This window comes from Larus michahellis, chromosome 8 (assembly GCF_964199755.1).
Source record: "Larus michahellis chromosome 8, bLarMic1.1, whole genome shotgun sequence".
NCBI classification, from domain to species: domain Eukaryota; kingdom Metazoa; phylum Chordata; class Aves; order Charadriiformes; family Laridae; genus Larus; species Larus michahellis.
Window position 1 is genome coordinate 43723822 of NC_133903.1, and position 27335 is coordinate 43751156.

The 27335-nt window shown below is 42.1% G+C and overlaps 1 protein-coding gene across 4 annotated transcripts; it reads right to left on the minus strand.

Moving 5' to 3' along the window:
• Positions 1-4286: 4286 nt before the first annotated feature.
• On the minus strand, positions 4287-27104 carry PTGFR (prostaglandin F receptor). 4 transcript variants are annotated; one of them, XM_074598656.1, is made up of 4 exons: positions 26442-26523; positions 24986-25833; positions 6246-6500; positions 4287-5207 (listed from the first exon to the last, which is right to left on the minus strand). In XM_074598656.1, exons 2-4 carry the CDS (start codon positions 25772-25774, stop codon positions 5187-5189), a joined length of 1065 nt encoding a protein of 354 aa, XP_074454757.1. In that variant the 5' UTR covers positions 25775-25833; positions 26442-26523; the 3' UTR covers positions 4287-5186. The 4 variants fall into 4 exon arrangements, with proteins under 4 accessions (XP_074454757.1, XP_074454756.1, XP_074454758.1 ...); XM_074598655.1 differs by lacking the exon at positions 26442-26523 and adding an exon at positions 27039-27104 and having other exon boundaries at positions 4308-6500; XM_074598657.1 differs by having other exon boundaries at positions 4308-6500; positions 25307-25833.
• Between the last annotated feature and the right edge of the window lie 231 nt (positions 27105-27335).

Genomic DNA, 27335 nt, shown 5'->3' on the forward strand with positions numbered 1-27335 from the left:
TTTTTTTTCCCGTAAGTGTTTTAACTTGTCAACCCACTACTGCTGGCAGTTGACTTTTTTTTAAAAAGTGAAATGGGTTTATCTTTGCAAATTTCTGTAACAACTATTTATTTTGCAACCATGGTGCCGAAATTAAACAGCTAGATAGATACATGTTTATATTCCTGCAACCACAGGACTTTTTTTTTTTTTTAAAGACTCCATGAATGCGTTGCTAAGAAGCAAAGTCCTTAGGATATCTATGTCACTCTTTAACTTATGCTAATTATAAACAATTTTTTTTAAATTGCATTTGAAATTATATTTTTAATATTTAATGATTGTCCAGTCACTTCAGACGTCATCTTGCTTACAGGAGGCAGTACAGAAAAGGGACATTGCTTTGTTCTTAAAGCATCATCATTTGGAGTTGCTGAAATGTTCACAGGAAGCCTTTTTCCCCCCACACACGAGGAGAAGCAGATCTTTTACGGCAAACAGTTGTGATTGATTGATTAGATGTTTGGTATTTTTGTGTTATTAATTCCACTTGTAACTTCTTGTAAACATTATTTTTGTTTGTTTTCTTCTTTCTTATGAAGAAATTGTACTGACTAAAACCTAATGTTTTAGGTTTTGCACGATTTTCAGGCTCTCTGATCGAATCCCCAGGTTTCCACCAACAGATACATTCCTCGACTGCACTGCCTACCCCTTCTAAACATGGAACCCCTAAAAAACCATCAGACTACTACATTTCTCAAGAGCCGGATGGGATTATTTTCCTATGGTATTTCTCTCCTGGGGTGGCAGAGAATTAGATAGGAAGTGGAAGACTTTTCTTTTGGTACTGGAAGGAGCATGGAGAACAGAGCTGAAAATACTGACATTATGCTCTGCCGCCCTCCTAGGGTTGGATCCTTTCTGCTCGCTCCCTAGCTCAGAACTCAGCAAGGGAAGGCTGCTAATAAAGAATTTGTACTCAGCTATAGCATTTAAGCTACTTGAGCCAGGGACTGCGGGTTGTAGATGTCTATTGTATCTATCTGCATAAAAGCAGAGCACCAACTACACTAAGGGTCAAACCGCAAATCCGTTTTGATTTGCGAGACACTATTAAAGTGAAATAAAATGAGAAAAAAATATGGATTACTAGTTATCAGGGAAGAACAAATAACAGATGATAGAGGAAAACCTGCAGTAGTCATTACCTTTTTCAGTCCTCACAAAAAGAAATTAATTGTGACCTAATTAGTTTAAATAACCAGGAAAACTTGGAAAAGCCTGAAGAAAGAATGACTTAACAAATCCATGAGTATCATTTAAGAATGCTATAATGATAATCAAGTGTAGGTCCTGCTCAGCAGCCTGATCTCCTCCCATCAAGGCACTGGTTCACAAAACAGCTGATTAAAATTAACAGCTCTTCAGCAAGGGAAGTCTCGGCCATTCCCTCTGCTGATGCACTCCCCCCACGCTCCCTTTGCTTTGCCTTTGCAAAATTTCTAGCACTGAGACAAAGCAATTGGACTCATTATGCCTGTAAACAGTTACTCCTCCTTTTACCGCTCTTTTTTTTGGCCATTTTTTTCCAGGTCAGTCAACTCACAGCACAACCAAATGCCAAAACCAGTGCAAAGGCAGCAGCAGCCACAGGAGCACATGGCCAGACACCTCATCCCCCAGCCACCGTTCAGCCAGTTTGCTCCAAAAGCACCCCAGCAGCCCAAGAAACAGAGGCAACAGCAGCCTGGCAAATGTTTTGTTGTAGAGGGGATCACTTACTTGACAATTTGAATTGTTGCGTTTACAACAGGAAAAGGTCTCCTTCCAAAGCGTCTAACTGGATGTACTAATGGTCGCAGGAAAGTGATCTGTGATAGTGGTTGTTCCATGTAGAGAATCAGATATGATATTTTTCCCTATCGTTTACCCAGCTCCAGTGCCAGAGATGAGAAGCCATGAGACACACAATACATGTCACCACCGGTCCCCTGGTGGTGCATCCACTGATAAGGAGCAACCCACCTTTGAAAAGTAATTTATGAGAATAAAAATCTTGTTGTTACTGAACCAATCAAAATAGCACTAATGTGCAATATTTTCCATCTGAGGTACACACTCATATTATCTGATGGCCATTGGAGTATTGTAACTCATAATTGGTTTTCTTCCTCGCAGCTATTCCTCATCACAAAGTAGTAAACTCAGGGTTATCTCAAGAACACAAAATGCAACTACTCATATTAAATAGCCCCTCTTTTATCTCATCTTCGGAACAGCATTACACTGTTAGTATTTAAGATTTCCTAGTAAGTATTAAAATTAACTCACATTCAGCAGGAAAACACTGTCTGTTCAAGGAGTAAATACTTTCCTCAATATAATGCAGCAAGACTGAATTGAAAGTCATTGTTTTTCTGAAATCAAGAAACAGTTCTGCCATTTTTAATTTTGGCAGATCACAGAAGCATCTGGATTTTTAAGAAAGCAATAAAAGTAACAACAGGTTTTGTAAATCCCCTTGGGATTTGAGCACTTTTCCCAGGACCCAGGTGTTGAGCATTAAATTTCATGTCAATCTATGCGGTTAGTCACAGGGGTGCTGCATTACCAGTAAAATCCTGGAGGAGCCTATCGGTAGGCGAGGCACACCTAAAAGGTCCCAACACTTTGTCCTACAGGATCACCATGGCTACAGAACTAGTACGTATTCCTGCTCCTGAAATAATTCATAACACATCAGACTAAACTAATAAAAATAACCTATATACAAATCTCTCATATATAATACAATACTTATACGCAAAGACACAAGGTGGATGCTTTGCCTCAAGAATCACAGAATGATAGATGTTGGAAGGGACCTCTGGAGAACATCTAGTCCAACCCCCCTGCCACAGCAGGGTCACCCAGAGCAGGTTGCACAGGAATGCGTCCAGGCGGGTTTTGAAAGTCTCCAGAGATGGAGACTCCACCACCTCTCTGGGCAGCCTGTTCCAGTGCTCTGCCACCCTCAAAGTAAAGAAGTTCCTCCTCATGTTTAGGTGGAACTTCCTATGCTCAGGTCTGTGCCCATTACCTCTTGTCCTGTCCCCAGGCACCACTGAAAAGAGCCTGGCCCCATCCTCCTGACACCCACCCGTTAAGTATTTATAAGCATTGATAAGATCCCCCCCAGTCTGCTTTTTTCCAGACTGAAAAGACTCAAGTCCCTCAGGCTTTCTTCATAAGAGAGATGTTTCAGTCCCCTAATCAAAAAGACCTCGAACCTTGCTCTCCATCGTCGTATCTAGGTAACAAACTACAGACATTTGCCTAATCCCCGCGATGAGCCACTTGTTACTGACACTTTCTTTGCTTCAGCAGGTTGATTCAGCCCAGGCTAGGACCTTGGTTTAGGATAACGTGCTTCCTTATATAGCCTGCCATTGCCTAAGACCCCAATTAGATTAAAATATTCTCCCACCTGAGGATTTCCTCAGTCGTTAGTCAGAAATGAGATTCACTTCCTTCCCGTCAGAACACTTACTGCCCCAGCCTGCTCTGGAGGCACTAATTACTGCCTCCCAGTAAACAGGCAGCTCGTGACTGCTCACATCGTTAGCCAGCATCTAAAGAGATCATCAGCACGTTGCTGAGCAGACTGCCCTTTCCTCCCTGCCTGGGCAATACTCACATCCTAGCGTGAAGCTATCCCATTGCTGGGGGTTTTTCTTATAATCTCATAATCCGTAAAACATATAATTTGCTAATCACACAACACAGCACATTGCTGGCTCTCCGGTGAGATGAAATGCAATGATAATCAAATCGTTTTCAGCGGTAACAGATCCTTGGGTGGTTCTATCTATCCTGAGCTGCCTCGGCAGGCTACCGCGTCACTCGACAAAATAAAATATTAACAGCAAAACTCATATTTTTTTCAGGATTCATAGTGTATGTGAAACTAATCAGAGTCTGTGTAACACGTTAGCAGATGTTTGGACAAAAGCCCTTGCATTCCAAACACCGAACTGCCTCAGCTCCACTTTTATTTGCATTTTCTAGGCATGGATCATCAGAATTTGACCTTGTCCGCCTTAGACCCCCAACTGCACTGGGATGTTCACGTGAAAACGAAGTGCGCTAACACTGGCATCTGAATTCTCGCAGTCTTCCTCTCTGCCTCCACAACTGCTGTCACTCGTGTGAATAGCGGTGGCTGGCTTGAATCCAGTGTCAGGGTTTTTTGTCATAAGGATTATTTTTAACACCTTCAGATCTCTTTTGTTATGCGAAAATATCACAACTCTCAAGATACAGTTTGATAACTTTAATGAGGCTTTGCAATTTACATTCAATATGTATCAGTACACAAAATATAAGAAATCACATATACATATAAACTTCTGTTTGTTTTACAAGTCAGGCAGTATGAACTACACAAGCCACACGTATTCACATAACAAAATGGAACATTGATGAGCTTCATTCACCGATCAAATATCTCAACAATTTACAGACCAACGTTTTTTTGCAGCTGCTAAAACAACTATCTTCCATAAAGAACAAATAATTTATAACAACAGATACACCGGCATCACATTCTACAAAATGAATAAGCCGAACCGAGCGCTGACTGAGCACTTCCAGACTTCAGCAGAAGCCACCCGAAAGCGACGGTGCAGAGCTCATACCAGCATCAAATCTGTCCACGGTTTGTCAGCTCTGTGACCGAGGAAATAAATCACACACAGAAATTCTTCAGGGTAAACAAAGCCATTTCATTTCATTATAGGGTTATTTAACCCATTTATTTTTCAACCTTTTTAAAACAAAAAGGAAATAGCTTTTAAAACAAAAAAATTGAAATATTTAAACCTCTTGGTATTTTATTTTCTGACTTGAACTATTCTCACATACAACATGAATTTGTAGTTTGTGAATAGTTTTGGTCCCTCAGACTGTCTTCTTGGTGAATCAGTTTTAAACTACTTTGTCCAAATACACCAACAATTCACGAATGTAGCTATCTGAAGTAGGTAAAAATAACACCTCTATCTTAAAACAATCCCTCTGTTACAAAGTCTCCGATACTCTCGTTTTTGCTTCTGAACAAAGTACAGTCACAAAAAACAAAGCTTCTCTTAGCAGCATTAAAGGTGAAGGGCCTCCTGCGTAAAGTCCCGGAAACTTTCTGGCATCTTCAAATACAGTGAGTGCCCTCAGCTCTTCAGACACAGACCCTGCAAAAACTGAGCGTGAAGTTTGCTTTCACAAACACAACCACGACCCCAGGGCAGTTCCCTCTGTTTGCTCACACACATTTTTCATCAGACACGTGTGACCTTTTACAAACAAAGCAGATGTACCTCGCGAGCATCTCAGTATGTGCACTAGGGGAACGCTCCAAGAAACTTCCCGCAGTTTGGGGGGGAAAAAACCCTACCCTCTTAACAGACTAACCACAGCTTTATGCCTCTTACTTTCAACAAAATTTGTTGAAAGGACTAAAAACTCACCAATAGATCTGAAAATGCAACTGAAAGCAAGCTGAGCTGATCTCCTTCTGTGTTCCCACGGGGAACCTCATGTTTTGCCAGTGATTTGAAAGGAACGCTTACACTGAGGAAGTCTGCGACTCTCCCAAAAATTCACGGAACAGTAAAAAATTAAGAGGTCAAGTCAATGAACCAAGCAAACTGGATCTTTTAATAAGCAGGGCACAAGCAAAATGTCTTTTATATATCCAATTGGAAAATTCAATGCCTAGAAGCAAGGAATACCATTATGGAAAGGATGGTGGACTTTACCCTAGGAAGTAGTGACTCTGCAAAGGATTTGGGGGTATCACTGGTAGATAAAATCTACCCCTTTCAAAAATCACCTTGGAGATCTCTTTCACACTTGCATGCGTTCTTAAGAAGCCTGCTAAGGCAAAGGATTTGGTGGGGAGTAGTACTACAAGGAATCCTGTTCACTTTAGTACCTGGAAGGGAGAAATACAGGATGATTTCTCATTCTACTACCAGTTTTGGAAGGGATGTATTCTGAAGGGAATTAAAATATTCAAGTGCATCTTTTGGAGTAGCAGTATCAACCCGGTAAGCAACAAGAGCAAACCACTCACAATTTAAAACAAACGGCAAACCACTGAGCCTTGGAATTCATTTTAAGGTATTGCCCGTGTGTGAGCACCATCTCCATCATCTCTTCATACACTGTGTTTAACTTAATTGTCCCATAGAGCTGAGTGGCTGTAGGTTTATTTGTTTGGAACTTACTGGTGACTCAGATATTGCTGCAACCTTCAAAGAATTCTTGATGGAGCTGAGTTCCCACATGTGTAAGTTTATGATGTGCACGCCACAACATCCCCTTGTGATCTTGTACAGGTTTTTAAGTACAGCTTTACGCAGAAGAATGTACACCCAGGGATCTAAAATCTGATTCCACGTTGCCATTCGGAGAGCAAAAAGTATTGTTTCACAGGTCTCCTTTGAACGACTCTCATTTATCCCAATTCTGGCCATCGTCACCTGAAAATGGAACATTTTAAAATTATACATCAAAAAAAATGCACCAAGAGAGCATGTGAATGAGTGAAGTCATTTCAACGTTATCTCTCATCTTCACACCTTCACAGCATCAATGCATCCCAATTGCAAAGTAAATACTTTCAGGCATATGACATTTATCATCCTAGAAATCCTCTAATATTTTACATAGGATGTACGTGTGTCTCAGCCAAACTCCGTCTGCTGAACCTTGAGCAGAGGATAGCAACCAGCCAGAGATTACCCCCCAAAATCAGGGATTTGAGCAAGGAATAAAAACTTATCCAGAACTGGAGCTAACAAAGTATGCCAAGACTGCTCCAGGGATGGATTTTTTCAAGGATAGAGGCCACTGGTAGATCAGAACATTTTTACGAAAGGTATTTATTTTTTCACATTTTCCAAATTAAAGTCTGCATAAGGAATACAGCACCTTGATTTCATCAAGAAGATTCACATGTTTTAAGCTGCAACAGAACGCAATTTATTGACAGCAGAGCGTTTAGAGGTTTCTAGGAAAATTTAAGCCACGGTGACAAAGGCCATCGCCACCCCTCCTCTTGCCAATGGAGACACAGAGGATTTCATTCACCTGGGGAGGTGCTGCACATGGACAGACCTCCAACAACAACAACGCTACCGGAGACAACAGCTTTACATGGGTGGAGGCATCAGCCTGCCAGTAGAGCTCGGCAGGACATCTCCTGGCAGAGGATGCCCCAGAGCTACCCCCCAGCCCAGTCAGCTGTGGCTGTCCTCCCCGCTTTGCGGAGCTGCAACCTAGGCTTTAAAACACCATCCCTCCTGAAACCACGTCGCCGGGGCTCCTGCCCTGCAGAGCCCTCCTTCATAGGCTTGCTGCCACCAAGGCTTTGTAACCTGAGTTCTTGCGTGAAGAAAGCCCGACTCCGCAAAGCCAGGAATCTGCCAGAGCACGGTAAATTATCTCTCTCTATTACTAACGTTAAAAGCACATGAAGACTTTTTTGGTAGAAAGATGAAACACTGTGAGGCTTTCAGTTCCAAAACCTTTAAAGTGATACAGTTATTTAACTAAGAAATGGGATATTTTACAAGCGATGCTACGAGTACTCTGATTTATTGGGCGATGAGAGGTAGGGTCAGTCTGTCCAAGTGCAGAGGGTCATATTTTCACAAAGATACATTGTAAAAATAAAAAAAAAATTAATGAAGAGAGAAAACTACTGCTCAAGATTCCAGCAAACCAGTTACTCCTTTTTAAACACTTGTCTGTAATCCTAGGCCCTATCTATAGCTTGCGGGTCACCACATCTGAGTATAGAGTTGAGTGGAACGGAGTGAACGCATCAAAGGAGACTGTACTTGCTTGATTCAGCATTTGATCAAGTGCTTCTGCATGGACATCTATGGGAGCAGCGAGGAGAGCCCATAGGAACGTTCCTGAGGAAGCTGGTAAGACTGGCAGGAGCACAGCTGGGAACTGGTGTGAGGAGGAGGAGGAATGTCTGAGCACGGAGCCAACACAAACACAAGTCAGTTCCCTGAATCTGCTCTTCACCCCACAACCGTTGGGCGCATTCCTCTCTGACATCAGCAGCCCACCCAAACTTGGACAACTCCTTTGGCTTCTGCACGGGATGTTTTCTCAGGATAGTCCTACATTTTATTTATTAGAGGTCCAATACCACAAGCCAAACTCTGAGGGAGCACTCCTTACTCATGCAAGTAGGACTGGGCAGCAAATCACAGTGCAACAGAGCTCACAGACCAGCGTCCTTATCTGATATATCCTTTGCTTGACTTAATACAGACATACAGCTTCCTAATCTGCTGCTTGATATATTTCAAAACTGTGTTGTTCTTCTCTCGCATCCTGCACAGTTAGTAAATGCCAAATCCGACAGAATTTTATGCCTGGAAGAGGAGGCAGCAGATGTTGCCATCTAGGAAAAGTAGCTCCACCTAGATTTTGCAAAACTGTTATTTTCTCACATGTTATCTAGCAAATTTGTGAGATTCCTTTCCATTTAGTAGTAATCACCTCTAAGTGAACCCATTTGGTTGCCGTTCAACTTGATAGCTCAAAATAAAGTACCTCTTTTTCAATTATAGATTTACATAAAGTAAATCAGGACAAGGAAATTTGATACATAATTTTACGGATTCTGATACTCGGAGAAGCTTCATCCAGAACATTTAAGTTACCTCTTTTGAATACTGGGCATACAAAAAAATAATATATCTGAACTCACAAGTAACAAGTACAGCTTATATACGTAGCTAAATGCTTAAGAAACTCAGCTGTGAATCCCTGTATTGGAAATAATAAGATAAAACCTACATTCTCTACAAATTTCCTTTGATAAAATAGGAATTTCTAGCCATATTACTTATATTATTTGGCAGTGTTATGCGGAAATAAAAAAATGTTTCCTTTCTTGCATCACTAAAACCAACATAAAATGACATCCTGACTGAGAGTTCAAGTTACAATATCCCATCCCATCCCAAGTTATGGGAGTTCAAGACTGATATCCCAAGTTCTGACAGGCTGAGGTTCCTTTATAGGCCTGGACTAAAATAGAGAATCTCAGTCCAATCCCACGCGTGAGAGATTCCTAAGCATTTTTATCCTAAAACACTTGTGGCAGAGCAGTGGTAGAAGCAGATACGTTACCATCACATTGTCTCTGGGTATGAAGTGAGGTAGCTTCTCACACCTCCAAAGAGCTTGCACCGTACTGGGAGCCCTTCCACATCTTCTGAGAAAACATGTAAGAAGACTGCAGGCAAATGAAGACAACTGCATGCCAACCGAGGGCAACGAAGAGACCATGTCCTGGCTACCGGAGCCTTCCTAGAAAGTCATCTGATGATTTCCAGAACAAGACCCTAAACTCCAGCTGAACAGGGGCAGAATGGAGTAAGGCCAATAGAAATTATTATTTCTATCAGATTTTCATTTTAACTTTCTTTATTTAAATTTATATTCTTAAAATACTATTCCAAAGTAATTTTGAAATCATAAATGGTAAAAAGGCCTAAAACGCTACCAGCTGTTTAACAAAGGGTTTCATTGAAGCAAAACACGCAGAGAGGCTGTATTTGCTCCCCAGGTGTGAGGAAGTCGTGGCGCTGAACTGGCACAAGCCACCGGCTCAGATCCTGCACCCAGAGCTTGCTGCAGTGCTGAGCCGGCTTCTGAGAGCAGGACCTCCTCTGCAGGCACAGAAAGGACACTTCTCTTCTTATTATTTGACTAATAGTGTTCAGTAATTAGTTCAAAGTCAAGAAACCAGTTCAAAGACTGATTTTTTTTTTTTCCTTCCCTGTCAGTCCATCAGGTTAGCATGATGAAGGAATTCTGCCCTCTGTAGCCAGCAGTACACAAGTGGGGAAGTGGGAAGAGGCAACGCGGTTGCATCATATCTGGTTGCGTTTGATCTCCACAATTGAATTTAATATTCGTGCAAATTCAGCAATATGACTCAAAAAAATTAATCCCCAGCTGGAAAATAACAAACGTAACTCATGACATTTTCTAACATATTTAGAAACGTAAAAATCCAAGTAGCATTTCACCGAGTTACATAATGTTTATATTAGCACAGCTGTAGTATGTCTCCCTGGTGCGCAAAAAAACGAAAGTATCACATGATGCAACCAATACAATTCAAACTTTCTGTAGGACAGTAACTATAAAAGCATAACTGTTAAAGTGACTTTTTAAACCAAGGATGCCTGCTTGCAAGATACAAAGTTACTCTGATTCATATTACTCCTGGTTGGTTTAAAGGAAGACCTGTCACGCAAGGATTTGACACAATACATTAAACTTCATCCTCTTTGTCCAATTTTAGGCTTCACTAAAACCAAAGCTCACTTAGCAAGATCCAGAAAGTCTGATGGAAAAGTTTTTAAAACATTATGAAATTGTTGACTTCTACAACTTTGCATCTAGCAGATAGCATCAGAGAATTGCCATTTCCCCTAGGGACAAAGCTCAGTGCAACCAACTGAAAAAAATTGCTCCAAAGCTTCACACCACTCTCCAAATATAAACAGCATGTCTTTAATTTCCCTTCCAATTGGATCTCAATTATATGAGAACAACTAATAAGCTAAATGGCAGTGCTGCTTAGTCACATTCCTGTTAGTACTCAAGGACAGACAGTCAAAATAAGAAACAGACTTTACAGCTAGTTAGGAAATAAGGCAAACTGTAATACTTCTTTGATGCTTTTCAGCACATAGGTTCTAAATCCAGGTTCATCCTTGACTTCAGGAAACTGGATAAAAACCAGGCACCAAGAGATTGACACAGAAAGCAGAGCAGACAGGCCGATTTTGTTACGTGCAAACAAATACCAGAAACTATCTTCCTCTGTAGCTCAGCCTTCAGGCTCCATTTCCCTGTGGGAACCTTGCAGACCCTCCCAAACCTCTTCCTCTTCCTTTGGATTTCATTACAAAGAGTTCTGAGAATTTCCATTAATAGAAGAAAGTCCAGGGGTTTTTTTCAGTATTTGCAGAGCACTTAAATTTTGTCACTGGTGCCTACGCTGAACCCAGAGGTACATATCCCCTTCACCGAAACCACACAGGACCCAAGGTGGTTCTACTGACTACGTCCCACTCCAGGGAAACAAAAAATATATATAAATATTTTTAATTTCCAGAAGGTTTTGGAACTCCCATTAATCCTGTGTGCTACAAAGAAGTTGCGGTCTGCTATAGGCAAGAGCTGATTAGAAGATGATGCTTTGTAGTATTCCCTAAACACAGATTTTAAGAAAAAAAATATGCAAAAGAGGGGGAGACAGAAATCAAAATGCATCTATCTTCACATTTTATATAGCATTTTATATCTTCTAAGAACAGCCATTAGAAAAGAAACACTGACAGCAAACTGCCTATATCATTGCTATATAGACACTGCAGTATATAAACCAAGCATTTGTTGCGACAAAGCTGAGGCATGCTTCATTTTATTTTTTATTTGATTCTATATAAGTCAGTTTAAAAGCAAGGGCTTCCAAGAAAAATATGTAGCACGCCACTTCTGCAATCAAAATGTTAGTACACACGCTGTACTACTTATGCCACATGACGCTTTTTATGTTATAGATCTGCAATATGCTTTTCCCTTAATGTTTTCCTTTCCCTTTTTAAAGGAAAAACATGAACCATATCTTCAGTTTTTATATACCAGATGATCATTTGGCCTAGCAAGTAAATTTTAACCGAGCACAGTGATTTTATAGAAAAATGTGTACTTGAAAAGCAATTGGAGAAGACAAAATACGCAAGTTTTCCTTCACTTCTAAGGGGATACATAATACTTCCGTGTGTAAAGTTTTGCGGGATCAGCTCTTGACAAGAAGCCGCAAAATAAGGGAGTCCCCTTTTCTCTCATGTACACTTCTGCGAAAAAATAATAATGCCACTAAAAATTGACGCCGGATCCACTGGATCACTATTCAGTTGGGGAAAAAATCTGTGTCTACCTCCTAAAACCCAGTTCTAGTCCAAAACCGGTAAATGAAGGACGGTAACTACTACCTGCCAGGATACACATCCTTAAGCACGCAAGTTTACTTATTATCCTCTTAAAGGCTGAGAAAGACTTTTCCCCTATCAGGGTTACAGTCTCTGAGGAAACACAGAACCTGAATGAAAAATGGAAAAGACTGGGAAGACCAAAGGTAGTTGAGGTTGCAGAAACATTTTGTAGAAGTGTATTTAGCCTCCATGTGCTCCAAATTTACCCGCCTCAAAAAGGAACTGTGTAAACCTTTTGGAAGTACTGTAAAGCTAAAGGCACTCAGAGCTCAGAGGTGCAGCACTACTGCTGCAATAAAAGTAAGAAAACTATAAAGAAAACAGGAAAATACAACATTTTCCATGAAGCCCATGAAAATAGTTTCTAATATTCCTTTCTCAGACGCAGTTGATTCTGCGACCAGGCAATTTCTGACCAGCTGATGCTGCTGCTTCGTGAACACGGCACCATCCCCGTCACATGCCCTTTCTCATGCTGGCAAGACCAAAGCCTTGGAATGGTTATGCCCAAGCACCTCTGAACTGGCCGGGCACATCTCGCATCAACGGAAGGCCAAAGGACGGACTGCGGTACAGCAGCACGTACACAACACTGCCGCCGCGACCTTAAATTCAGGCTCTGCGGGTGTCTCCCACCCAGCAGCTCCACTCCGTCCAACCTCACCATCCGACGCCTCCTGGCTCAGGCTGCTCTGTTCTTCCCAGCTTCCTGCTCTCTCCATGCAGGCCCAGGTCTGCAGAGGACTCGCAGCCTACTGCACTCCATTACAGTGCCACTAGAGAGTAACGCCATCTGTGCTTTTACAGCTTTATGCAAAATATCTATGTATGGCAGTGCATTTTCTGAACAAACATTTGGAAACATCATTTGAAATGAGACTTTTTATGCATAGAGGAATTTATCAAAATTACTGAAAAAAATGTAGTGCCAATGACTTCATACTCACTATTTATATTTTATTAACTGCCTTTGGCATTATCATGCTCTATATAAGGCAGGAATGCAATTATGAAGTATGCCTCATAAAGAGAAGGATTTCATTGTGTGCATAAACTTAGGAACATTAACTGAAAGTGAAGCTTTTCTGTCAGCTTTCCCCTTAGACACTACCTATTTGCATCTGGTTTGCAGTAACACAAATTCAGGCTGGCCTTTAAAGGTTCCAGGTCACTTCTCTCTGTTTCTCTGAAAGAATTCAGGTATTTCTATCTTGGATTGGCAGTCATTTTTTCCTTCTTTCCTTTCCACCCTCTCAAAATTAGAAATACTTTGGTTCAACTAGCAATCTAATTTACTCTCGCAGCTTAATTGATTAACTCATTTGAAAGGAAAGCAGAATGGACATGGGCAGAGAAGAGTTTAGTACTGAAAACAGTAGATGACACTTCATTATGAAAAGACACAGTGTCCATATCAAAGTCAAATAAACATGTTTCCTGTGCTACATGTTTTAAAGTTATAAGAAAGCCTGCTTCCATAAAGCGAGGAATGGACTGCTGCCTAACAACACAGCCTAGAACAAAAATCTCTTGCACACAAAAAAATTAACTTCACGATAAAATTAAAATATTCTTTACCCAGCAACGCTGCGAGAAACTTTACAGGACAACGGCTAGACCTCTTGGGACCAGAATACAATACAGTATTTCTAATACTGCATAATAAGAATCACCCTGAGAAAAACAATCAAATCAAATAAGTATTTTCAGACTACATGTATAAGTATTTAAGGACTATATGTATTCAGGATCCGTTCATTCTTCCTTTATGGTCAGTTGGGTAAAGCTTCAAACCCTGGAAATGCGCTATTACTTCTCTTTTATTGCTCTGCTTTTTCAGGTTTTCACACTCATTTGGAAAACAATCACATTTTTATTGGTTAAACAAATATTCTCATTGATTTAGGAGCAATAGGACTTCTCTCACTCATACCCTACAAATGCCCAAACAAAGAATCACAAATAACACACAATACTGGGGAGGAACAGAAGAACTATCTGAATACAGAAAAAAGAGAGAATATACAGACAACCTGGAGGAAAAAAGAGCTGTACAGTCCATAATTATAGAATGAATTCAGCACGTAATTACTGTTACGCACAGGATCAAATCAATAACTTAGAAGTGAACTGCCTTTCAAACACCACCACATTCACACCACTTTATTACTAAAAAGTCATCCTCTGCCGTATTTACGTGTCTGAGGAGAGATACAACATAGATTCAGCACCAGACGCAAATCTTCCAGTTATGTCTTTGAGAGCCAGAAAATGTTCTTCTACAGGGAATGCAGGTTCTCCCAGTTCTTACCTGACCATTTTTTTTTAATTCTCTCAAATTTGTTACTCTTGTCTAAGAAGCCAAGAATTAAGCTAAGGGTTCCTTGGCCAGGTCACTGATTTCAGAGGAATGGCACATACACGGAGGCTTCCAGGACACATACCAACGAACCCAGAGATACCCGTACAAGTGTGAAAAGAAGGAAGAAGAATTTCACGGTGAGACATCATGCTACACAGTGGCCTTTTCCCCTCTTCTAGAATTCATGAATGCAGATGGCTTTGATGTGGGACCGAGCCCACAAGACCTCAAGTAACAACAGGTCTAAAAAAGTAAAGAACCTTCTCTGTTGTCTACCAATGGAGTCAGACCTTCAGTTTAATTGTCTGAGAAATTACCGTGTTTATTATATGGGTGTTGGGGAAAAATAAGGAGGAGGAAAAAAAATATCAATTTGTAATTGTTTTTTATGTACGTTTATGTTTACCATGTATGCAACATACACAGTGGAGGAAAATGAAATCTTTTTAAAGGTGGACTGGAGTCATAGTCACCTCATGACTCTGTGCTATCTGATTTGCAGTATTTGCAAATCTGGCTGGAGGCAAAGTAGGATGTGATGTGTTCCTTTCATGTTGTTTTTTTAGAAAACCACCTTTAATAAATATTAAAGTGGCTTATTCTATATATCATTCTGGAGAAGTATACTAAGAAGCTGTGAACTGAAATATCAGGGCTAATGAATTAGCAATATATTTACCAAGTTGGAATGCATAAAATGCAATTATTTTTTTCTTTAATGTTGGCAAATAAATTAAAAGAGATTGCTGCACAGCTGGACCACCTTTTAGGTGGAGGAGGGAAGAGAAAAATCAAATCTCCATTTAAGAGTGATTTATGTCCCGCTGCTTCTACAAATGCATGCTCCTGGTGAAGAGCGGATTCGATTTTATTTCCAACTCGTTAATGAACTGTAAATCCTACCACAATATTGCTGTCACTCACATGGATCCTCAGCTCCTTCCTACTTCACCTTCTGTTTCAACACCTTCCCATGCAGCGAGGCAGAGGGGAACGCAGCTGGCCGCATCCCCCCAGCACAAGAGTCTTCCTCCCCACATCCTCGTATCCTGATGTTGGTCATTACATGGGTGACAGGGTTGCTGACGGGCGGACTCATGACATCCTTGACATCCTCCCTCCCTCCCTCCCTCTCTCCCTCCCTCTCTCCCTCCCATAACTCTGGGTGTCCATGCGGCCACGCATAGCCAGCTCACCAGGGCTCAAGCCCCCTGCAGCAGCGGGCAGCACACAGGTCTGGGACAGCAAGTGGGGGAACAGCTGCGCATCAGTCATGAACTTCCACTTCTCCAATGACAAAGTCATCTTCGGTGTCTGGGAGTTTAGTATTGAGGCCTAATTGTCTTAAAAAACCTCAGTTCAGGGGATCCCTGACACAAAGGCCTTCAGCCTCCTTCAGGAAATCATGCAGAAACACAACTCCAGCGCCAATCACACCCATGCTTCGGCATGCGTCTCTGAACAAGGGCTTCACATGGTTCATTAAAAAGAGTTGTTAAGAAAGAGCTTATCAGCTGCTCTCCTCTCCCTGGAGGCAATCCTTCAGCAAGAGACAGCGTATCACCTACAGCGTGGCTCAGGATTGTTCAGCCGCTCAGCTATTTCGCCTCATCCAATATGAGAACAAATCTGAAAGAATGAGTCAGAATTACTAAAACTTCACTGTAACTCCTGGTGTGAATCCTTTCTGCAGCGTTCTGCGACCTGAACCATGACCATTTCTAGGAGCACGTCCACAGACCCCACGACAGGCTCGTGCTCCTGCTCTGCCAGGCACTACGCTGGCACACGGTCAACAGTCATCTTCCCTCCTTCCTTGGGGAGCTCGTGACCCAAATGGCAATTCAGCAATTTCTGACCGTTTTAATGTAAAATTTAAGTCTTAGAAACATGCGCAATAAGAATTATCACTCTGTTTTCAATCTAAACAGCGTATTTTCCAGAAGATCCAAAGAATGCGCGCCCTCAGACATGAACTGGTTCTACACCACTATTGAGACAAGTAACTTCTGCTAGAAAGCTTTTCTAAGCACCATGCAAAATTTAAGAAGATGAATTAACACCATAATAAATATCTCACAGAATATACGAATGTATATCACGCCTGGCGTCTGTCATGTCAAACCTGGTGAGGCTGAAGGACCTTCTGGAGTTGTTCCATGTAAGTGTATTTGTCCCAGAGACTTTTCAGCAACAAGTTTACCATTTAAAGCCTTTAGATAGTCAGGAAAAAGAGCGTTCCTAAAATAACCACCCAAAAATGGTTATGCCATTTATGACATTTTCCAAAAATGGTTATGCAGTGTATGATATTTTCAAGCAAGAAAGGCCTGAATAAGTGTAATATCTAGGAAATAGGAAGAATTCTCTTATATCAACAAAATTGGAATGTATGTCAAATTGATTTACTTTTTAATATCAAGCACAGAATCCAAAAACTTTACCAACTGAATAAATAAGGGGAGGTTATCAGTGGCAAATTTATTTGGATGAAGTTTTCAGAATTTTATTTTTTGAGATGGCAACTTCAAAATTGAAAAAAAAAAATCAAAATTTTCTGTGAAAGTCACTGACATCTATTTGGAACAACATATGTGGGTTTTCAATTTATAGATCTTCACGGTTTAATTCCGCATATATAATATAAATTTAAAAATCAAGCAGCAAGCAGTTTAAAAAGAAAAATAGGACCGTGTTGTTTTGAAAATGCAATGTTCTCACACGACTGGAAACCTGCCTTCCCTACTTTTTCTCTCCAAAACAAACCAATCTCATCGCATTCTGATGGCACTGCGTTTTCCGGAAAAGGCTTTACTTAAGTTTTTCCAAACAGCATATAGGTAACAAAAACTATAATTATGCTTCCTCAAAAGCCTTTGGTAAAGGACAGTCTGTCAACCTCAGTCAGCTCTTCTTCCTTCCCCGGTTCATATCGCTACTCCAGGACAATACTCTGACCACTGTCCATTTCTTCTCCAGAACTTCTTTCCTGTTGAGAGTACCTCAGCTGCTCAACTCCCTGACTTCCGTGAGAAGAAGGTTAAGACTTGAATTACAAATATAGCCACAATTAATATAGAGTTTCTAAGCACTCTATGATAAACTACACCCTGGCCCACACTTCAAAACATTTTTTTTAAATGATTCATATTTCTCAGAAAGGCTAAGGCCTGTAAGATCTCTACAAACTGTAAAAGATGAAAATAGGAACAGACCAATTCCAAACACTGAAACAGTACCTTTGAAATTCAGTATCATTTTAGGTGGGTATACTCTAAAACGATTCTCATATAACCTGGTGGAAATTTGCCAGCTGTGCCTCTTAAGAACCAAAAATAAAAGAAAGATCTCTACAACCAACAGTAAAAAAAGGCACGGACATCTTATCAAAGGGTTTCTAGTATCATAGAAACACATCTGAACAGGTGGATTGAATTTTTAAATGCATTGTATTAAACTTCGTTATTCACTCTCTGAAAGCACCTGTAATTTTTATCCATGGAGTATTTTCATGGTGACATACAAAAGCACACCCAAATTGTCCAAGTTGCTGCTTAAACCTTACTCGACAGGAAACTAAACTAAAAAGACACTTCTGTCTGGAGACTAACAAAAACTTCAATCAAAATGAGTGTTCTCTGCACCCCTAAAATCACCTATTTATTCCAAAATATCTTTTGGGTCATAATATTAGGAATGACACTAACATTTCAGTGATTTAACCTCGAGGATCAGAAGTTCAGTTGGAGGAACTCAAGCAAGAAGAGTAATTGAATCTCACAGTGTTAAAGGATGCATTGAGAAACTCGTCAAGCAATTAAAAGGCCGCAATATGAGGGAGACTGACAGCCCTTTTTCTAGTGTAGCTTGAATGACAAGCAAACTGATATAAGGCTCTTTTTCTTTCCAGAGGAACTCGGGGAGCATTTTATTCAGCCAAAAAGCCGCTCCTGATCTGACCTCTTCTGACACAGCAAGGCCTGGAAGAGAAGTAACACCTTACCGTTGACAACAACCACTACAGTATTGATGCTTCAGACTAGAGATAAAGAGTCATACCTAGCGGGCCTTCTGACAGCAAAAAGCTTTTTTCCCTTCCCTATGAAACTGGTTCATTTATTAAAAGCATTGTGGAACGTGGGCTCCTGCGATGGGCTTGCTCCTGGCCCAAGAGCTGCAAGGACAAGGTCCAACAGGGACCATGGAGGTCCTGCAGCAGGTGGTCACCTCTCCTGCGCCCGTCAGCCTGCCGCAGGCAAGGTGTCAAGCAGAGCCCAGACCCACCTCAAACCACGTCTTCTTTACTCTGACAGCACATCCCATCTTTGTACGGTGTCAACAGACAACCCTTCCAGCAAAACATGACAAGAATTCAACGACATAAGGCAGCACAAACACAGTAATAATCATTGATTATCTTCTTAGAATTGCGCATCTTGAAAAAGACAGACAAAGTGTGTTTTTCCCCTGTGAAAGTAACTTTAACAACAGCACGCAAAGCTGCAAGGTTAGCTAAGCATGTTTAAGAGTACCTCCAGCCTTCAAAAACAGATGACTGGAAATTGAAAGCCTAATTTATTCTTTTTCAGAATAAAAGATCACTCTCCTTGTTGACAGTGCCTATGCTGGCACCACGAGCCCACGGAGGCTGCACCTCTGACTAACAACGTGTTTTGCCAGCGGCTCTGGAAGAGCACATGCTGGAGACGTGGGGTTGCGGCAGCGTGCATGGTGACAAGGGCCTCACTGGTGAAGCGTGGACCTGCACCTTGGGACATCTTGTGTACGTTTCTCCTCAGCTGCATTTTCTGATCATGAAAACCACCAGCCAGAGAGCACAACAGAAAGGGCAAATTTTTAAGTAACTCTTTTGTTGTAGGGACAATACAAAGAGCAATATCTGAAGGCATGCAAACAACGCTGGTACAGCAATGAGCTCATATAAATGATGCCCACTGCGCATATAAGCATAAGGTAGTACAACAGAAATTTAAACTGCCAGCTTGTTGAAGAGTGCAGAAAACAGGAATGGAGGGAGACACTTCAAGAGCAACAGGGGTATGAACTCCTGGCAAAAGTGTCACTGTGCAAGTATATACATGACTACACATACAAAAATACTAAAATGAGATGCACAACTTGTACAACAAAGTACCTTCTACTGTATGCAACTACACAGCCTAGAATTTAGTGTAAAACCTGCAACCCACCGACCTCCTTCAGCACGTACCCACCACGAGCCAGTCTCAGCACCCAAAATACCTGGTGGAGCCACCAAAGAGGGGTGGGCTGGGGCAGGGATATTCATAGAATCATAGAATCATAGAATGGTTTGGGTTGGAAGGGACCTTAAAGATCATCCAGTTCCAACCCCCCTGCCATGGGCAGGGACACCTCCCACTAGACCAGGCTGCTCAAAGCCCCATCCAGCCTGGCCTTGAACACTTCCAGGGATGGGGCATCCACAGCCTCCCTGGGCAACCCGTTCCAGTGCCTCACCACCCTCACAGTAAAGAATATCTTCCTAGTATCCAATTTAAATCTACCCTCCTTCAGTTTGAAACTGTTACCCCTCATCCCATCATTACACTCCCTGATAAAGAGTCCCTCCCCATCCTTCCTGTAGCCCATTTAGGTACTGGAAGGGGCTATAAGGTCTCCCCCGAGCCTTCTCTTCTCCAGGCTGAACAACCCTAACTTTCTCAGCCTGTCCTCATAGCAGAGGTGCTCCAGCCCTCTGATCATCTTCGTGGCCCTGCGCTGGACCCGTTCCAACAGGTCCGACAGGTATTCCCCCAAGAGCATCCCCATGAGCGCTGCACTGCCCTTCTTGCCTCCTCCGGCAGCTCCTAGCTTGGAGTAATTCGGCAAACGGTAAGCGAAATGCAGCCCTAGGAGCACGAAGAACCAACCCTCAAGCCTCGCTGCACCAGACAACCTGAGGACAACGCCAGCATCAGAGCGAGTTCAGAGAGTGGCAATTAGCATAGCAAATTGGAAAGGGAAGAGATGGCATGAGAAGAAACTGCTAGGAATTAATCTAGGCAGTAAAAAAAGCAGCTGAATAAGAGCTGATTTAATCATATGAAATAAATAGCTGAGACCTTTCAAAAAAAAAAAAAAAAAACAGAAGGAGCGGCTATTTTCTGCAGTAGAGGGGAGGTAAAACTGGATGAAAGTAATCCAGTAACTGCATGGAGAAAGATCTTAACAAGAATAATTTGAATGTAAAAGTATTTTTCTCAGGCTAAGACTGTGTTCCACCCGTGAAAAAGATCAGACATTCCTCCAAATCATAATTTGTTCCCGTAGATAAATTCACTCTGAAATAAACCCCTCCCGTTCACAGTTACAGGGAGTTCACTCTGCTAGTCCAAAAACAAAATTTAAAATACGTTTATCCCTGGAGCCCCACAGAATTTGACGTACTAAAGTCAGAATCGGCTCATACGAACACAGCTCCAAAAACCAAGCTGTTTCATGACAGTCCAGACATCAAGTCACAGCCAAAAACCAGCTTTATATAACAACCTATTTCATCAGAGATGCTTGTCACAAAATGCTCCAGCCCAACTATTTGCTTTGGGAATCCAACCCCTAGGGACCAAATTTATCCAACCAAACTCACATATCCTTAGCAGTGGGCTAAGACTCTAGCAAGGATGAAAAAAGATGACTTACTACACAGAGGAGTTGATGTTACTATCTTTGGAACATATTTTCCTGATTTACCCATCACAAAGCAAAATTATTTGGACTGTCAGAACAAATGTGCCTCCGCAAATCATTGACTAAACAGATTATCGGAAAACTCATGAATTCCACTTGTTGCCTTTTCTGTGATTTCCCTCCCGCTCTCACCTCCTCAAAAGGAGATAAATGTTCCCCCATAAGGGAAGAAGCAGGGAGTACCCTACATTCTAGTACTCCATTAAGGAAAGATTCCCACACAGTGGCAGAAAACTTGGAAAAGGTGCCCATTTTTTAGGCACAAATGAGATGGTGCTTCAGGAAAGGAATCAGAAGGAAGACAAGAAATCAGAAGGAAGTCCCTGCCCAACAGCCCCAGGCAGCGCTCCACGGGAGCCATGCCATGGGCTCCGCTTCTGGAAAACTCCAGGAGTCTTAAAATAGAGGTGGTGATTGATTCTAATATTCTAATATTAAATGCTAGGTATATATACACATATACACAGATACCTTAAGGCACCAAAACAAATTCACCACCACTGAGCACATGCAGAAATCAAGTTCAGTTCCACGCCAGACACCACAAAGTCCAAGGACGTGTGTCTCTAATGTCATCTAAAGGTGATTTTAGCACAGGAGAGTGACTGAATATACAACTCTACTTGAAAAAAAAAATAAATAGTGAAGTAAATCTGCAGTTGGATAACAGTATTTGATAGACATGATTTTGGTAGCCATGCATATATGACAATTGACGTAACACCAGACTAGATTAAAAACAGAAGAAAACTAAAGAAAGCAACCCCCCTCCTCAGATGGAGAATCACACCAAATAAATCCAAACCCTTGTATCTGCAAACCACATGTGGCATAAACTGCATCGCCTTCCTCCGCCTCCTCTTCCAAAGGTTTGTTTGGTTTCTAATCACTTTGGTTTATACCAAGGCAATCCACGCTCACATAAAATTTTGTTCTGTGTGCTCCTTGGGATACAGAACATGGGTAAAATTCACAGTTCAAAGAGTGACACTGACTTCTAGATTTTGCTTTGAGAAAAAAATTAAACAAGCAAATGAATGTAAAACGAGCACGTATTTAGCTACTTTGACAAATAATTTCACTTATGAACACCTGCTCATATTTATTTCAAGAAATACTTATTTTGGTATATGCTGATTAGATTATAGAACCTAAACAATTCATTTCACAAATTAAAAGCCCTGAGAGGTTTCAGATAAATCGGACAAGTAGATTTGGATCAGCAATTCTTCGTGAATCATACGCCTTGATAAACCCTGGATGTCTTTATTGTAGCGCTTTAGCAGCACGCTCCTGGCAAAGCTTTATTCCACTGCATCCGTATGCTCCACTGCAGTCCAATAAAGCTTGCTAAATTAACGCTGTGCTTATAATTCTGTTTGTATTCAGTGAACTATCAAAGACTTGGTGATTCAGAGAATGAACTTTGATGTCAACTCTACAATCGTAACAGCTAAGAGAGGTAACACCACCAAGGACCCCGTCTCGTTGCATTTCGAGCTATCGAACTCTCAGGCTAAAACACTAATTGTTCATTTCCTTCAAACTTTGTTTCGAGAACTAAATCCTGCCTTACACAACTTTTTTTTTGTTTTTAACTTCTCATTTCTAACATAAATTTGTCCATATTGCCTAACTATTTTCCATGCTGCCAGGCTAATTTTGGTGGCAGTTTGGCTCGTCTCATCTCAAAATAGATCCAGAAGTGAAGCATCACGAGGCCGGAACACGCAGAGAGCCCCGGCACATTTGCCACCCAATGCACCAGAATTGTTTGGGTATCACCTCCCCCTGCAACACAGTCCCGAAAACTAACAAGTACAAAATAAAGCAAGAAGCCATTCAGGGGTCTTTATCACTCCCTGATGAAAACACCAAACTCTGAAAAGGCTCTGAAAAAAAGATTTTGCAGCTGGAATAATAATTCATTGACAACTACAACTTAGATGAAGTTAAATGCTTTAACAAAAGTAGTGCTGCGATTTCAATAAAGATTGTCAAGATTTTAAAAATTTCTATAATTAATAAAAAAAATCTATAATTAATAATAAAATTCTATAATTAATAATAGTAATAAATAATAATAAATTAAAAAATCTACAACTAATAAAAATTGAAAGGCATAACAAAATTACCAACACCAAAAAAACAACCACACTAGTTGCAATTTAGTTGCAATTTCATATGTTGAATAAATGAAGTATCTCTTTTGAATTAAAAAAAGCCTAGAGCTCTTTGATACCCAAGGGCTTTTTTAAAAATCAAATTAACTACAACCTTTAAGGACAGTTATTTTATCTGAAAAGAAATGTCAACAGAGGATAATATACTGCTTTTTTTCATGAAAAGCAAAGTCCTCGTTGAGTTGCTTTTCTTGAAAACCACTCTGTGGTTTGCCCCAGACAAACTTCAGGAGGTGTCTGGAAGTAACTGGAAGTAAGTTCACTACAGAAGCTTGCTATACTGGTCTGATGACTCTGTTTATGCTCTATACACTACGGGCAGGACACTGACAGAAGACAATGTGAATTTACACTTATGGTGCAGAGCACGTCTAGAAAAATCAATAGAGAAAGGAGGAGGGGAAAAATTCTGTGTGTGTTGAACAAAAGTGAAAGAGATTTTGTGTGTTTCAGCAGTGCAGAGATTTATATGCAGGCTCTCTCCTTGAAGTCTGCGGTACTGGATTAATTAAACGCTACCTGCCAGATTGACCCAACTGCTGCAGCTAGGCTAATATCAGTATCTCATTTAGAACTAGTTCAGGTAACTCCATACTATACCATAGGCAGTGAGGAGATGAGATACAGCTGGATCGGATTCAGATCTTGGATTTAAATTTCTAGTTTTCTAAGCTCAAAGCAAAATCGCACCTCATTCATATCAGCAGAAAACTATGGGACCTTGTCTCTAGGAAGCAAATTCAGATTTCGTATTACTTGTCACTTAACCTCTCTCACCCTAGTAAAAAAACCTACTATGTTAATTTACTGCATTAAAAAGAGTCACAGTTAATATCAGCTTTATAATGCCACCATATAACAGAAGCCGTCAAATTCTTTCCTGTAACAATCCCGTGCCCCTGGACCCTGCTCACTGGCAGAGCACACGCCGACGTGACCAACACTTACCGCTTTGACGAGCCACAGCAGTTACCAGCCATCAGTCAGTCCCGAGTTACAGCCGGGACAGCAGGGAAAGCGCACCCGCTGCCCAGAGCAGCTTTGCTAGTCATCTGGTCAGATCACAAACCCAGCTTGTCAGGTCTAAACTAAATTTTTATTTTTAACCCACTGCCAGCCACTGGTTTTTAACATGACTCTAAAGCAAAGCTCTTAATACCCTGCTAATGGAGCGGAGGATTTTTACGTTCTTAACTGTTAACTTCCATAACACAGTTCACAAGTAGCAGTAAATCATAATAATAACAATGCACAGACTACCATAAATAAAAAATGATAGGAGCCACAGTACAGACTAAACAGACTTGCCACTCCAGGATTTCACTGAATTTTTCGACAAGCTCAACATTTGCTCTGATTTATTCTAGCCACCATTCTGCTACCACAGCACTGGAAATGAAGTCCTCGCTGTCCTTACACATTTTGCTCGCTCGGTCTATTTTCCCTATGATAGGAGGTGGAGAGCAATTACCATTTTTGTTATAGATGCATAGGTACGTACATTAGGGGCAATGTGCTGTAAAATTAATACATTGAAGAGTGAACGGAGCTGTTATCACAGCTAAAGCGCCTTAAAACCTGGAGATAGAAAAGTATAACTTTTATACAGTGATGTGCATTAAAAATTGGCAAACACGTTAGGCTCTTACCAGGAATGGACTCCAGCAAATGCAAGAAACACACATTATAGCCAAGAGCTGAATGATCATTTCAAAATGATGAGATCTGCCTTGTCTTTGTTGACTTTTAAATTTGACTCTTAAGAGGGTAATTCCTGTGACAGCATTGCACAAGAATGAAATAGCAAGGGCCAGTAACCCAAGGCAAGAAAAAAGTAAGAGATAAAATCTGTCTTCCCAGTCCTCAACATGTTCTGTTTTATAGAAGCACCAGGTCCTCGATGCTTGAATTTGATAGGCTCTAAACCTGAGAATAGGCAGCAAAGCTATAAGAACAGCAAACAGACATACCATAGTCAACATCATTTTCACATGTTTAGAAGTCATTTTTGTAGAGTGAAATATTGGCTTAGTGACTCCAATGCACCGTTCAACAGCCATCACGCTGCCCAGGAAGAGCGGGCACAAACCAAAGAAAACCATGCAGATGCCAAAAACACTGCAAAGAATGTTGGACTGGTTAAATCGAATCCAGTCTTTATCTGATGCGTACACAAACACTGCGATGGCTCCATTGATGAGGTGGCCGAAGAGATCTGTGACGACCAAACCACTAGCGAGAAGCAAAAAGGAGGCTTTCGATTTCTGCCTAAACCTCTGATACGCCTTCATGAGAATTGCTATGGCAAGACTGTTGGACAAAATTCCCACCGTCATGAAGATGATTGAAAAGAAAACGGAAATCTTCTTCTCCGTGTGGCAGGTCGTGTTTTTTAAGACTCCAAATCCAGCCAGCCCTGGTGATTTCGAACCGTTCATGGTTAGGAAAGGAGAGGAAGCCCTCAGAACATTTCAGCAGTCTTGCAATCAAAAGGCATCTGCAATATTAAAAACAAATATACGCACACTGTAAAAGGCATACCACTGTTCAAATGACATTTGAAGCAGAATTCCATAACATTAGTCTGTGGTACAAATCTAATTTTCCAGTTTTCTGAGTGATATGATATGGCATCATGTTTTAAGCACATCAGTCACAGAATAAAACAATTATCTGCATGCATTATACAATGCAGATGTAGCGCAGAGTATCTTTATAGTCTCTGCACATCTAAGATATACAAAACAATGTATAAAATATATAATGCTCACATACACGTAATCAGAGAAACCATACAAAACATCCTGATGGTTAAACTACCTATATAAACAAATGTTTGTGCAACATACTCCTACAATGAAAGTATTTACCAGCCCAACCACAGTCAAAAGTGAAATACTCGAACTGGAATGTTTTGAGATGATAATCACACTCCATTTTTCTTCTCACTGTTAAGCATTTATTTTCAAAACAATGTCCTAACATCTTCCAAGTAATTCTCCTCTCACAATTCAATGCTTTAAAGCTTCAACGTGACCAACACTGATGTCTCCAACCCCAGTTCCCCCACTGAAGCACAAACTTGTATTTTAGCCGCCCCCTTACTCAGAAGCCAATTCTGCAAGTTGCTTTGCACTTTATCTCCCATCTCTGCTCTCAGGACATTCCTGTTGGCAAAAAACTTCCCATGCGGAAAAAAAAGCGCAGGATTTAATAACGCATAATACGAAGAGGCGGTCAGGTCTCCCAGCTACCGGGCTACATCAGACACCGGCCGTGCCGAAGGCATTTCCAGCGTTCAGGACGGCCGAACGGCAGCGCAGTCGCCAAACTCCCCGGCCGGAGCACCTTCCCTTCCCGCCGCACCGGCAGGAGCGCACCGAGGGGAGCGGCGCACCGTCGGGGCGCACCGGGGAGGGCGGCGCGGCGGGTGGAGCGCCGGGCACCCGTGGGAGCGGCGGTCCCGCACGCCGCCCCGCAGCGCCCCTCGGCCACCGGCAGCGCCTTAAGTGCGCTCCGCTGCCGGCGGGGGCGGGGCGAGCCCGCCACGCCGGGCACAAGTGCCACCGGCCGCTGCCGGTACCGGCCCCGAGCCGCCCGGCTCCGCGCCGCGGCCCCCCGGCCTTGACACCCCCGGCGCGGCTCCCGCCGCCGCACCCCGCTCCTCCCCCGCCCCGGGCCCGGCCCGCCGCCGCCACTCACCTCCGCTTCGCTCCGCGGCGCCGGGGAGAGGCGCGGCGGCGCAGCGCGGTGCCCCGCCGACCGCCGCCAACCCCCCCCCACCCCCGCCCGCCCGGCGCCGCCCGGCGCCCGCCCTCCCTCCGCCTTCCCTCCCGGCCTCCCGCCCGCCCTCCCCGCCCGCCGCCCCCGGCCCGGCCACCCGCCAGCGGCGGGACGGTCGCGCTGCCCGGTCCCGTCTCCCGCCGCGGGGCGTTGCTGCTGCCCCCCGCGCTGACCGGGGGGCTCCGGGTGAGCCCGGGGACGCGGCACCTGCCCGCA